This window comes from Haplochromis burtoni, unplaced genomic scaffold (genome assembly GCF_018398535.1).
Source record: "Haplochromis burtoni strain Fernald_Lab_line unplaced genomic scaffold, NCSU_Asbu1 Contig_316, whole genome shotgun sequence".
NCBI lineage: Eukaryota > Metazoa > Chordata > Actinopteri > Cichliformes > Cichlidae > Haplochromis > Haplochromis burtoni.
This window is the reverse complement of record NW_024582677.1, coordinates 69513-82464: the sequence shown is the minus strand read 5'-3', so window position 1 is coordinate 82464 and position 12952 is coordinate 69513. Positions and strand designations below refer to the sequence as shown.

Sequence of the window (12952 nt, the reverse complement as noted above, 5' to 3'; positions counted from 1 at the left end):
TTGACACTACTTTACTTATTTCTTTTCTTTTGCATGTAAGAAATTGTTTTCTTTAAAATAATATTTTTTAATATGACATGTAAAACAATAAATTGTTCTGGTAAACACATGTATGCAGTTAAACTATTAAAAACATTGCATTGTCTAAAATACAAACCAGAGAGCAGCTCGTTTTAAAAGACCAAATCCTCGATTTCTAAAATAGTTAATGATCCTAGTTGTGGACTGATCTTTTTGATCAAGTTTAAATTTCAACATCATTTTGAGCAGGAACTAGTCCCTTCCTGCAGTAATTATTTAATATACCTGATAAAACTATAACACATAAGAACGTTTATCCACTAACCCAGGTGGCAGGTTGGTACATCTATGAAGCCTTTGAGGAAAGTTCCCAGAGGACTGTTCTCTGTGGACTGACACAAAAGAATAAATATTTGTCAGAATAATACACAGTGAAAGCTGGAAGCTCATTTGAAAGTAGTGAGTGAATCAGAGCTCACTGCTTCATCCATCTCTCTAGTGGGGGAACTAGGGACCTCCTCTACATAGTTTGCAGGGAACCACAGCTGCTTCTTTCCTCCATAGTCACCTCTCCACCTAAAGGCAGGTCGCATATCAACAGCAAGAAGGTATGCAGAAAACAGAAGAAGGTACATGTGCACCTGAGCGTCACTCACCAGCCGCCCTCCTGCTTATCCACATTCAGGATGAGCGCTTGTTTGGGGAAACATAGCTCGTCTTCTCTCTGAGCTCGATAGTCATACAGAGCTTTGACCGTACACTAAAACATGCAGGGAGAAACAGGACCAGTTCACAAACTCTGATGCAATTAAGAAAACACAATTTTAGAGAAATGAGAACGCACTTTGAGACATAACTAATGCTGTGGAGGTTTGAAACGTGAATTAAAGTGATAAGAAGCATCACATGTGTTGCTTTCACTGAGTTCATTGCAGCATTTATGCCACTGTTACGGCCCTAGCTGGGCCTCCTGATACTGCCCTTGTGTGGGCGTGGTGTTGTCTTCTCCCTCTCCTCCTCCTTCGTTCTGGCCCCTCCCCTTGTCTCTCTCTGCCCCTGCCTTCTCCTTTAGGTCACACCTGCTGCTCATCTGCTCTCGTTACAACCAATTACCCTCAAGGGTGATATAAGCTGGAGAAGAGCAGTGTGGAGGAGGAGGGAGAGGTTTCTGGTGGATTTCCTCTGTGCTGGTCAGAGTGTGCTGCTAGCCTAGGTGTGGAACAGCCTGCTGCGTGTGGCCAGCCTTCTGGTGTGTGGCTCTTTGTGAGTAGTGCTTAACTGAGCAGTGATTGCCCATGAGTGACGGCAGCCTTCATTAGTTTGTGTGGCCTGCCTGGATATTGTTTGCTAGCAGCGTTGCTGTCTCTTTCTGTTGAAGCCTTATTGTTGCTTCCTTTGTTGAAGTGGTCATTACCACTTTGGGTTGACCTCCCTGATTTCTCATTAAAGCAGCGGTGCTGTCTCCTTTTGTTGTTGCCATTTATATGATTATTGAGGTGTTTGCCTACAATAAAGATCTATTTTATATTAAATACCTCTGCCTGGCATTCTTTTCATTCCACCTGGATCTAACTGTTACTGTCCCCCACCCTCATTGCCTAGCATTTAAGTGGGGACGTAACAGCCACATTGTGCTTTAGATGCAGCCGCTTGATGGCGCCAAAGTTAATTACATTTTTTAAACTGTCTCTTAAAAACACAGTTGGTTCTTTCCTTCTGTTCTTTCTTCGTTTGTTTCTTTCAGTCACAGCTTCTCTTTTTAAATAAACAGTCTCTCTTTTTGGTTCCTTTAATTATTCTAAAAGCACAAACCCCACTCTCTTCTTTGGTGCCAGTAGTTTTACTGTTAGCCCCTCAAGGACATTGGACTCCCAATACCCGACTGAAAACAAACATTTCCTGTACTTTGTACCTGTGCTGCTACTGCAGAGAGCTGCCAAAGGCTATTAGACAGTGTTTCCATAGTAGCAAAATGAGGCAATTAAAACTACTAATCATTTACTAAAGAATATGATAATATGTGATAATCAATAAACAAACCCATTAAACTTAAGGGCCATAGGCCATGTGTTTCCAGTCACACTCACCCGTGCTGTGGGCATCTTATTAGCCTCCACATAGAAATGAGGAGTGCGAACTTCATACAGCGCTCCATAGTCAAGCTCCTGGAAAAATAAATAATCAAGTTTTCAGCCACCATTTTTGTTTTGTTACTTCTGACTGACTTTGAATTAATTCAACATACACTAACATCAATATTTGACTTTGGCAATGTTTAATAGAAGCATTCCACCATTGGAACAGTGTGCATGTTTAACAGGAAATACAAGGTCTGCCTTTTTGTTTGCTATTGTCAGACATAGACTAAACAACAACGAAATATTAAGCACATTAAATTATTATTAGATTAATGACTCCGTTGCACCCTAAAACTCTGAAAATCAGCTTTTTATATGTTCATATTGAATGGAAATTCACTTAGTTGTGTAGCATTTCTTGATGAGTAGTAGTAGTATAATGTAAGAACTGATTTTGTACAATTTTAACAAGCATGAAAGCCAATATTTAGTATCAGCACCTTTATTCTTCAACATAGCCTGAGATCTTTTAGGCAAGGTTTCTTGTCATTTCTGTAAATATTCTTCAGGAATGGTTCTCAAAGCTTCTTTAAGGTCATTCCAAAGCTCTTCTTTGGATCATGTCTGCCTTTTGTTCTGTTCTCTGTCAAACTCATCCCGCACCACTACAGCAATGTTGGGACTCAGGATCTGGGGGTGCCATGACTGACAGTGTTCCATTGGTGTGCTTTTGTATGCAGCTATGCTTTTACTGCATACGTAATGTATCAGGGATCATTCTTATGCTGAAAAGTATAGCTGCTGCCATTCAGGTGCTTTCCAGATGCTATTGCATGACTGATCAAAATCTGATGGTACATTTCTACCTAATTCCATCAATTCTATTAAGATCCCCATCCCCACTGGCTGAAATTCAATAGTGTATAAAAATGGTTGCCACTGATTTTCAGTCCAGCTCTTCTGTAATTTGGCATATGTCTGATTTTTCACTGTGCATTTTTCGTGATTCAACCAGTGAAATGTAAACAAATGATGTGTCTTTGTGACCGGCTGCTAGTTACAAAACGATAAAATGTAAAATTCGTTCTTTGCCAAGTTGTCTGTTATGTGTAACAACACAGGTCCGTGCCTTGAGTTAGATGCTTTTTTATGTTTGAATAATTCAGTGTTGAGTGGCTCAACAAACAATCAAAACACTGAAAATGGTCCAGTACAAGGACTGGACTGAAAAGGAGTGAAAATTTCATTACATTTTGTCTCCCTGTAGAGAAAATAAAAAGAAATGAGGGGGCGCTTAAGACTACACAATACTGTACAACAAGGCTATGCTTTGAAGTGAGGTGTGTCTTGACCAACCGTGGTGCCCATCCGGTCCAGAGTGTCTTCATTGATGGGGTAGCGGAGCCTCATTTTACGATACAGAGGATGTTTCTCATAGTAGCTCACCAGATCCACCAGACTCTCAAACTCTGCCGAGCTACCCAACATGAAGAGACGGCCTTCTTGCTGGATACGGCAGTGTTTGATCTTACCCTCTGCCCTACACACAAAAAAGTTATAGACAAAAATAAATGACATTTTTATGCTGACTTTAAGAATTAACTGAGCAGAGACCAGAACTCATATTTTTGTCCTTTACGGTGTGTCGAGTTCTACCTGAAGGAGATGGCGTAGGAGTTGTGTTCACTGCGTTTTCGAACCAGGAAAGCTCCGTCTCTGGGCACACGCATCAGCATGTGTTCAGCCTGAACACGGGACAGGTTGGAGTGGTACCACCTGAACAGCAACAAACTTCATTTTAACAGTTTGTTTTTTGCACTGTCACTTGTGGAGTACATTGAGCAATGAATTCATTGGTATTCATTCGTAATGCTGGCAGGACAAAAGCTGTTACTTTAATTTTATGATTGTTTTAATGAACTAATTACTAACATAATTCAAAGACGATTTGATTCAGTAATGAAAATTATGTAACCTGCAGTCTATAAAATACAATAAATATTAAAGGCATCAATAATAAAGATTCATATTTTTTCCTCTATTCTAGCATCATTTTGCTTACATTACAGGACATTTTTAATGCACGACTTGAACTTGTAATGTATTTTTACACTAAAGTATCAATACATTTACCCTCTACTTTATTATATTAAGATGTGAGTCACTCACTCTCGGCTTTCGTGTGCATTCGGCTGAGGTACAGGGTTTCCCAGCCTCATCTCAAACTCGTTGCAGCGGAGCGGCGTGTCTCTATAATGGCAGATGAGCCGGTAGAGGCTGTCAAACACCAGGTTATCAGTCAGGTAGAAGCGGGTGGAGCCAGACTCTTGACGTGAATGTATCCTGCAGTGCTGGACCCGACCAGAGCGCCTGGAAGGCGAATAAGATTGCATTAGTACTGTGATTTAGTTCCTTCTCTCTAGTCTCTTTAGTCCTATCTTCTTCAGTCAGAGTTTTATCATATGTGGGTCCCTGAACTGTCGATGATTTATTCTTCTGTAGGCAACTTCTAAACATTTAGGTTCCTTATTTGCTAAAGTTGTTTTTTTTAAGCCTAGTTACCGCTAGTCATTTTAGGAAAGCCTGGGCTAAGCGAGTCTGTCTAGTGTTTAAAGCTGTTCTGTTAATGTCTTGCACAGGCTTCATTATTCTATGACTAAACTAAATATTTTTACTGTCTCTCCCACAGCCATTCACCAGGGTTGGATGGGAGACAATCATTACTGTCCAACCCAAGACAAGCTCCAAGAAAAGGTATGATCGCTACAAGCCCAAGATTAATTTTATTGAAATGCAAATCAGAATCACCTCCGTGTTTTAAAGGATAGTGTAATGAGATGCTGCTTACTGCTCAGCTTCAATGGATTTGGTGTGGTAAAGGAAACTCTTATACCAACTTTCAAGATAATTAGAAACCTTTTCTGACATTCCTGGATATGGGGATTGGAGATAATTTAAATTTGAGATGTCTGATCATGAAATGGCAATTTTTTTTACAAATGTTGGGTTTTTTTTTTCTTTCTCTGCACCAGATTGTGTTACTAATTTATCAGCTATTTTATGACAGAAAACACACGGACCAGAAGGAGAGGGTGTAGTCTCCAACAAATGTCTCACTCTCCCGGACCAGGAAGGTGCCGTCTTTGGCCCCGCCCTCGCAGTACTCCTGCAGGAGTTTCTCAGCCACCTGTCGGCCATCGCGTCCTCCACCCAGCTTCCCATGAAACCAGCGCTCTGCACAGTGCTGCTCATTGTTGTTGCACTCCTGACCAATTACAAAGACATATGAGATAGTAATACCAAAGTTGGTTGCGAAAGCACCAAGTTTTGCCATGTGTTGCTATGTGCCACTTTTCTACCTCCTTTCCTTCATCATCCTCCTCTTCGTCAGCTGTCTGATAATGAGATGTCTCCTCAGAGTAGTAAATCTTATTACTGGTCAAGACAAAATAATGTGGCGTCCACGTCTGCAAATGGATACACACATTTTAGACACACAACGATCAGTATAGTTAGAGTTAGAGGTTAAAGTATATTTTCTTCATAATCACTTAGCCAAGCTTACACAAACTCACATGGTCAATGGGGTCTTCGAGGTAAAGGATGCCGTTCTTTAGGGAGTTACTGATGTCGTTTTCAGAGTAGCTGGCTGACGTCACCTCTTCATACAGGGTTCCTTCAACCAGCTTCTTGTGCTGTGACAGAGGAAGAAAGAAAGATGCTGAGCACCACAGGTTTACTGTCCCAGGAAAATCTCAACCAGGTGTATTTTCCATTAATGTGGAATCTGAAATGTTAATTGACAGCTCAAGGTAAACAGTGATCTCATTGTCAGACATCACCATTTAGGGAATGGAACTGTCAGTGTTTGCATTTGTACGATTTCAACACGGCCTGAAATGATGTCAAAGAACTGGCCACCATGCCATGACATACAAGCCATTTTTAAGTAAAATCAAGGGGATGAAAAATCTACACATACAAATCAAAACAGTGTATTATTTTGCCACACTCATTACCAAAGCAGTTTTTCTTGAGTTTCTTGTCATAATCAGAAACCTCTTTCTCTTTTTAAATTATGACAAGTTGTGTGGAAAAAAATGTGGAAAAAAATATATCTTGCCTAGGTGGAGGTAAGAGTATGCAAGTGATATCAAGACAAGAAATAAATACCTGGCATTATAAATTTTATAGTGGTTTGAAAAAGTGTTTGTCCCCTTCCTGATTTCTCCCTTAGCAGCAACAACTGCAATTAAGCATTTGTGATAACTGGTAGTGAAGCACTGTGGAGGGATTCTGACCCACTCATCTTTGCAGAATTGTTATAATTCATCCACATTGGAGGGTTTTCCAGCATGAAACACCATTTTAAGGTCATGCCACAGCATTTCAGTCAGATTCAGGTCAGGACTTCGACCAGGCCCCTCCAAAGTCTTCATTTTGTTTTTCTTAAGCGATTCAGAAGTGGACTTGCTGATGGGTTTGGGATCATTGTCCTACTGCAGATCTGAGGTGTGCTTCAGCTTGAGGTCACAAACAGATGGCTGGACTTTCTCCTTCAGGATGTTTTGGCAGACAGCAGCATTCATGGTTCATTTACCACAGCAAGTCTTCCAGGTCCTGACCTGCCCCAGACCATCACACTGTTAATATGATGTTCCTGTTACTTTTACGCCAGATGCAATGAGGCACACACCTTCCACAAAGTTTAACTTCTGTCTCATCAGTCCACAGAGCCTTTATGTTGCTTTTTGCCCAGTCTCTTTCTTATGGTGAACACTGACCTTAACTGAGGCAAGTGAGTCCTGCAGCTCTTTGGATGTTGTTCTGGGGTCTTTTGTGAGCTCTTGGACTAGTCGTCGCTGCGCTCTTAGGCTAATTTTGGTCGGCCGGCCACTCCTGGGAAAGTTCACCTCTATTCCATGTGTTCACCATCTGTGGATAATGGCTCTCACTATGGTTCACTGGAATCCCACAGCTTTCGCAGCAATCACATTTTCACACAGGGCGATGCAGTTCATTATTAAGGTTTGCCCCTTAATAATAAAGACCTTCATTTAGAAATGGCATGCTGTGTTTACTTGTGTATCATTGTCTAATATTTACATTTTGTTTGATGATCTGAAACATTTAAGTGTGACAAACAACAAAACAAAATAAGAAAACAGAAAGGGTGCAAAAACACTTTTTCACACCAATGTATAAATATAAAACGATTTTTCGACATTTCATTTAACACCCTTTTTGTAGGTGGCATTTCATTAACTTAAACTTCAAAGAGATTTTTGTTTTTCAAATGGCCATAAGTAACTCTTTGTCTTAACTATAGGCAGACTAATTGTGCTTGCGTGCATTTCTAGCCTATAATCAGGAAGGATTGGCTGGTCATAGACAGGGTGGGACGCTGCGCTTTGGGGCTGATGACAGAGAGCTGAGGGCAGCATCGTAATTACTGTCAGCTTCTCTATCTACCAGTCTGTGGAATAGTCAAGCTTTCTGGTGAACATGTGGTGTAAATTTTCAGGATATGATGAAACTTTTGACCTGATATATACAGAGCTGAGAGCAATACAGCTTTGAATCTATTTTGAAAGCAACCTTTAAAATAGTTTTATTTTTCCATTATCTACACCTCCTCCATTGTTCTGAATTAACTCACATCTCTGCACACATTGTTGCCACCTGACAAACATCACTGTGTGATATTAACTTCAATTTAAAATGAAAAATCTCTTCAGTGTTGAGGTGTTGAGTATATACTTTGATGAGGATCTTCCTGCGGAGCTGGTAGGGCGAAGGAAGCTCCTCTGCGTTATTGTCAACCGGTTTGGTGAGCAGCAGATCTCCGAAAACTTTCTTGAAGTGCGTGGCCATGTTCCTCTGCTGGACCACACTGCAGTGGTCCTCGATGGATAAGATCACAGGATACCTGCAAAGACACAACAGTAGGTAGAAGAGCTGTAATGCTAAAGAAAAAAAATGGTGATTCAGTCGCTACTTAAAACTGCTACTTTAGCAATACGGCTCAGTAAATGAACACAATCATGTACTCACTCAGATATAACAAAGGCATGTTCTTTGATGGTATGCAGCACATCCAGGAATTTGATCTTGGAAGTTAATGTGTGGCCGTGGTAGATGATTGGCAGATCATCAGGTCCATCCCAGCAGTCCACTTAGATTAGAAATTAAAAAGCAAACATATAGCTAAGATTTTAGACCCTGAAATGAAGCCTGTATTGGTTAACCCAAAGCTTGTGGAACAGCACTATGTATGTAATAAACTGCAGGAAGGAGTAGTTCACCAGTGAGTTTAAAAAACATCTCGCATACGTTCAATGCAGCGGCAGCCCATCCTCAGACAGCGAGCGTAGGCTTCTAGAGATGATTCACTGGAAAACTGGTCACCTGTCAGGTACCTGAAAAAGCATGAATGTAGAAAACAACCTGGTTATAGCAGCGGTGGTTATAGAATAACTAATACTGTAGCAAGTAAAAATATACCGTAATGATATTTAAAAAAATAAATACTAACAACCCCCAGCACTACCCCTCGACGCAACTAGCAAGCAAAAAAAAACAAAAACAAAACAGACTCCAGTCTTTAAATTTCCACAGAAATATTGAATCGTATTGTTTTCAGCAGTTACCAGCAAATCCGAGGATTTTGAATATCTCTCTTGAAATATCTCTGTCATGAAGGACTTTTCAATTTCCAATTTTTTTAACTCAACATTTTTGATAATTAGATGTCAAAGAACAGCAATATCCCTTTCACTTCTGCATTGGAAAAAACATTCAAAAAATGTATAAAAATCCTAAAAATATTAGCAAGCAGAATAAAATTCCTATCTGCACACTCAGTCTCTAATGACATGCTCTCTATAATAATAAAGTTGGTAGTTTATCACTGAACTTTTTAAACTGTCATCTGTGTTTAGCTTAAAAGATGTTCTTATTGAATTATGAATATTTGTGAACTTGAAAGATTTCCTGTGAGACCTACGTGTTGTGCGAAGATGAGATCCAGTACTGAGACAATGGCCTTTTCATGTCATCAGGAACTACGGGTGAAAGACGAGGGTCACACACAGAATTCTCTTTAGAGTACAGGAAGGTCAGGAACTAAAAAAAAAACAAAAACAAAAAACAGCAAAAAGATCTAATTGTCAGGAAAACACTGTGATTTGACTGTATGCTCAAGTTTATCGAGAACATCCATCAGGCCAATGGCATTTCATCTCAGGTTAGGGTTTCACTTCAGTAATGTACCATTTTCCTTTGGTCATTTGGAACACCAGCACTGACCACGTATGTGTCTATAACAAAAGCAGCCGTACAGCGAGGTTGTCAGTGACCTGGTGGATTGTTGAGAGGTTAACTTTTTGTTCTTATTTAGTGTGTCACCTCATCCAGTTGTAGCATCGGCTCAGGCTGTGGTGCCCCCCTCATGTAGCCCATAAGAAACTCCCTGACACGACCAAGATCTGACGCCCAGGACTCCTGAGACGAGCCGGATAAAGAAAAGTAAGCGCAAAGCAGTTTTGGGAAGCTTTTTCTGTGTGCTGATGGGCACTGAATCTTTTCTGTACCTTCTGGTCCATCTGTAAAAACTTTTGAAAGTCATAGAGGGAGATTTGACATAGCTCTGGTCTGTCAACATTTCTGAAAAGACAGTGATTTACAAGATATTAGATGGCAGACGTCTGAAAGTACTATTGAATGAGAAAGCAGGCATGAAACATCAAGAATTTTAGTGATAGATAATTTCATTGTGATAGCTTTCTTTATTTTATTTTACGTTTGCCAAATCTAGTTAAACCACCGCCCCATCGCATACATAACTTTAAGAAAACATTTCACTTTTTTGGACATCCAAAACAATTATTAAATTTCATTAATGTGACAAATCATATAAAGATTTGAAATGCAAAACTTCCCTGATAAACTGGGAAAACTGGAGGAGTAGTGGGATAGCAGGGGATGTGAGGATGAAGGACAAGACACTGAGGACAAAAAGGTGGAGGGACTCACCGCAGAGGGAAGGAGAGCTCCAGCTGCTCAATAATCTGAAGAACAAAAGGGAAGGAACCAGGTGATGGACAGGTGGGAGGGAGCAGTAAAGGACAAAGTGAGCAAAGCGTGCATGAGAGCAGAAGAGGAAGTATCACAGCACTGGTGTGTTTACTTAGTGGAATTCTGAGCTACTGAAACTTTTTGCTAAGTGATATTTAAGTACAACAATCAAGATCAGATAAATATAATACTGTATAAACATATCAAATATTGCTGTTGTTTCTTCCTTGAGCTAGACCCTCAGGGGTTGCCACAGTGGATCATCTCACCCTATACTTTGCAAACTCTTCTGTCACACCAATCCTCTGCATGTCCTCCTTCACTACATTCATGAATCTTCTCTGGAATCTCCTTCTTTCCTTCCTGCTGGCAGCTCAATGGTTAACATCCTTTGACCAATATATCCCCATCGCTTCTCTGCACATGTCCCAATCATAGGGTTGCCAACTTTTTAACTATCAAATAGGGACACTGGTGCACCAGAAGCACAATGCACAGTCAGCTGGGCAAAGTTTAATATGCACTTTATGTCCATATTCTTATAATAAAAATGCAGTAAAATGTTGGTAATCAGTTTCAATGACTTTTCTAAAACAATAAAGAAAAATAAAGTAAATGATGGTCATTTTTTTGAAAAATAATCAGAAAAGAAAAAAATATTCAAATAAAAATACTGTAAATACAGGCTTCAATTACCCAGTTTATTATGCTACGGAGACCAAACCTTATTTTTACAAATCACGTGTGTACTCCTCACATGTGGTGTGCCTGATAGGTCATCAGTGTTGTGACTGGACACAAGCATCCGGGGACATTAATAAAGAACAAACTAATATGCCTCATTATACGCCATGTCTAGGCTAAAACGGGACAGTTGGCAACCCTACCAAACACTCTCATCCTTACCTCTTTAATTTTGTCTACAAATGTTTTGAAAACAATTATGTTATATTGCTGTTGTAGCAGCCAGAGCTTTAGAAAATTGAATATAAAAACGACTAAAATCGTGCTGCATGATATGCTAATAAATAAGTTGGCTAATGTGGGTCTAAAGAAACGCTTTCTTGAATAAAACATCCTGAACAGGATTTCTCTGTTTGGTCTTAGGTATCAAAACCAATGTGTGCTCGTAGCATGCTAACACAGACACTTTGCTAGCTACTTAACATGGCATAGAAGTCTAGGAAAAAAACAACTTTATGTGTTGACCATAGTAAATTGTGAGCTCAGTTACTCATTTTGGGATATACTAAATAAAAAAATGAAGCCTATTTTGTACATTTTGGTCATGCTGTGTTTCAAAATGGAGGACCCGTGAGAAACAGCAAGCTAACTGCCTAAAGAGTTGTTAGTGGCATCATTTGCTAATGAGTGTGCTTTTCAGCCAGACCTGCCTTTCATGTCAAGTTTATTGCAACCAAGATGAAGACAGCGAAAACATTCATCTTGAGGGTTCAAAAGTTACTTCAGAAACTGATGGTTGACATCATGACAGCTCCATTTCCTTCGCTGTCTATGCTTGCTAAGTCAACAACAAAAAAAGGTTCTTGAAAGTTTTTCATCAGTTGCCACTTTGGGTCATGCTGTATAACACCCTGTAGCTACGAAGCACTAACAACATGTAATGGCATCCTAAAAAAGGCAACTGAGTCTCAGTTTCCTCAGTAAGCTTATTTCTGATCAAAGTGAAAATTGTCGCAGGACGTAGCATGCTTAGTTTATAGCGCTAGTTGCTGATATTGAACTTAACCCAGATTCTTTTCCTACAGTTCCTAATGTCAAAATGAATCCTCCAGAGGACATGAAACAATTTAGCTGGTGAACAACCTACTATATCTCATCATATAGATTTAATGAAATCCAAACTCCAATAATGAGTTCTTTATCATATCATTAGTGAAGGCTGAGCTCAAGCTCAAGCTCGCTGGCTTATTTCACATTCTGGTGTGGCAAGGTGTACCCCCCACCCCTGAAACCACTTGGACAGTAAAACTTTCCTTGCATAACATTTAGGATATGGTTTATAATAGTGACTTAAGAAAAACCTTCTTTATTGTCTTTTCCATCCTGATGATGCTACTTATTAAGTATAAGATTTTAATACTTCCTCCAGTGCTCTGCAAATGTATGTAGGTTTATATCTGACACTCACACTCCTCTGTGCATCAAACATCAGTGTTCTGTAGAGCTGTGCAAAGTTGGGGTATGACAGGTCGCTCCTGGCCTCCACCTCCTATGTAAATGGGTTTGTTGTGAGTTACAGTGACACCAAACAGTGCTGTGGTCAAGTCAGAACATGCAGGAGAGCAAATTCAAAAAGGCAAAGAAGCTGCAGGCAGTAAAACATTAAAATGATCCTCAGACTTGTGTTTCACTCTAACCTGTAGCTTGTCTTTGAGAAAGCGCATGTTGGGCACTCGATAGTTGACCTGAGGCAGCAGAGCTTTCACATCCTTTACTGTAATGCTGGGAAGGGAACAAAAGAAAAGAAAGAAAAACCTTATTCAAGTGCAGTGAATCTAAACTCAGCACATGAAAAAATCATCTAGTTTGTTCAGAGTGAGTCACATGGTGGCAAATACCATACCGTTACATTAAAAGTTGGGCACTTTCCACTGTGAAAACCTTTATCCTCAATGTTAACTTAACTTAACAATGCCTTAACAGTTTTTAAACTGATGGTCAAAAATAGAAATACATGATCTGATAAAACAGTGTATTAGCAGACTGCATGAGCTTTTGTAGAGCTGCTGATGTCTTTAACGTTAAACTTTTTT

General features: G+C 39.8%; 1 protein-coding gene across 1 annotated transcript in view; it reads right to left on the bottom strand.

Moving 5' to 3' along the window:
• LOC102312420 (1-phosphatidylinositol 4,5-bisphosphate phosphodiesterase gamma-1) overlaps window positions 1-12952 on the bottom strand; it is a 43798-nt gene that overhangs the window by 10650 nt on the left and 20196 nt on the right. The window contains exons 5-23 of the mRNA XM_005951013.2: window positions 12557-12641; window positions 12328-12408; window positions 10134-10168; window positions 9692-9764; window positions 9507-9602; window positions 9106-9224; window positions 8433-8518; window positions 8154-8274; window positions 7860-8028; window positions 5675-5794; window positions 5459-5566; window positions 5180-5364; window positions 4269-4469; window positions 3756-3875; window positions 3456-3639; window positions 2109-2186; window positions 678-781; window positions 501-597; window positions 347-413 (exon numbers count right to left, since the gene is read on the bottom strand). Coding sequence (XP_005951075.1) covers window positions 347-413; window positions 501-597; window positions 678-781; window positions 2109-2186; window positions 3456-3639; window positions 3756-3875; window positions 4269-4469; window positions 5180-5364; window positions 5459-5566; window positions 5675-5794; window positions 7860-8028; window positions 8154-8274; window positions 8433-8518; window positions 9106-9224; window positions 9507-9602; window positions 9692-9764; window positions 10134-10168; window positions 12328-12408; window positions 12557-12641 — 2129 coding nt within the window. The remainder of the gene's footprint in view (window positions 1-346; window positions 414-500; window positions 598-677; window positions 782-2108; window positions 2187-3455; window positions 3640-3755; window positions 3876-4268; window positions 4470-5179; window positions 5365-5458; window positions 5567-5674; window positions 5795-7859; window positions 8029-8153; window positions 8275-8432; window positions 8519-9105; window positions 9225-9506; window positions 9603-9691; window positions 9765-10133; window positions 10169-12327; window positions 12409-12556; window positions 12642-12952) is intronic.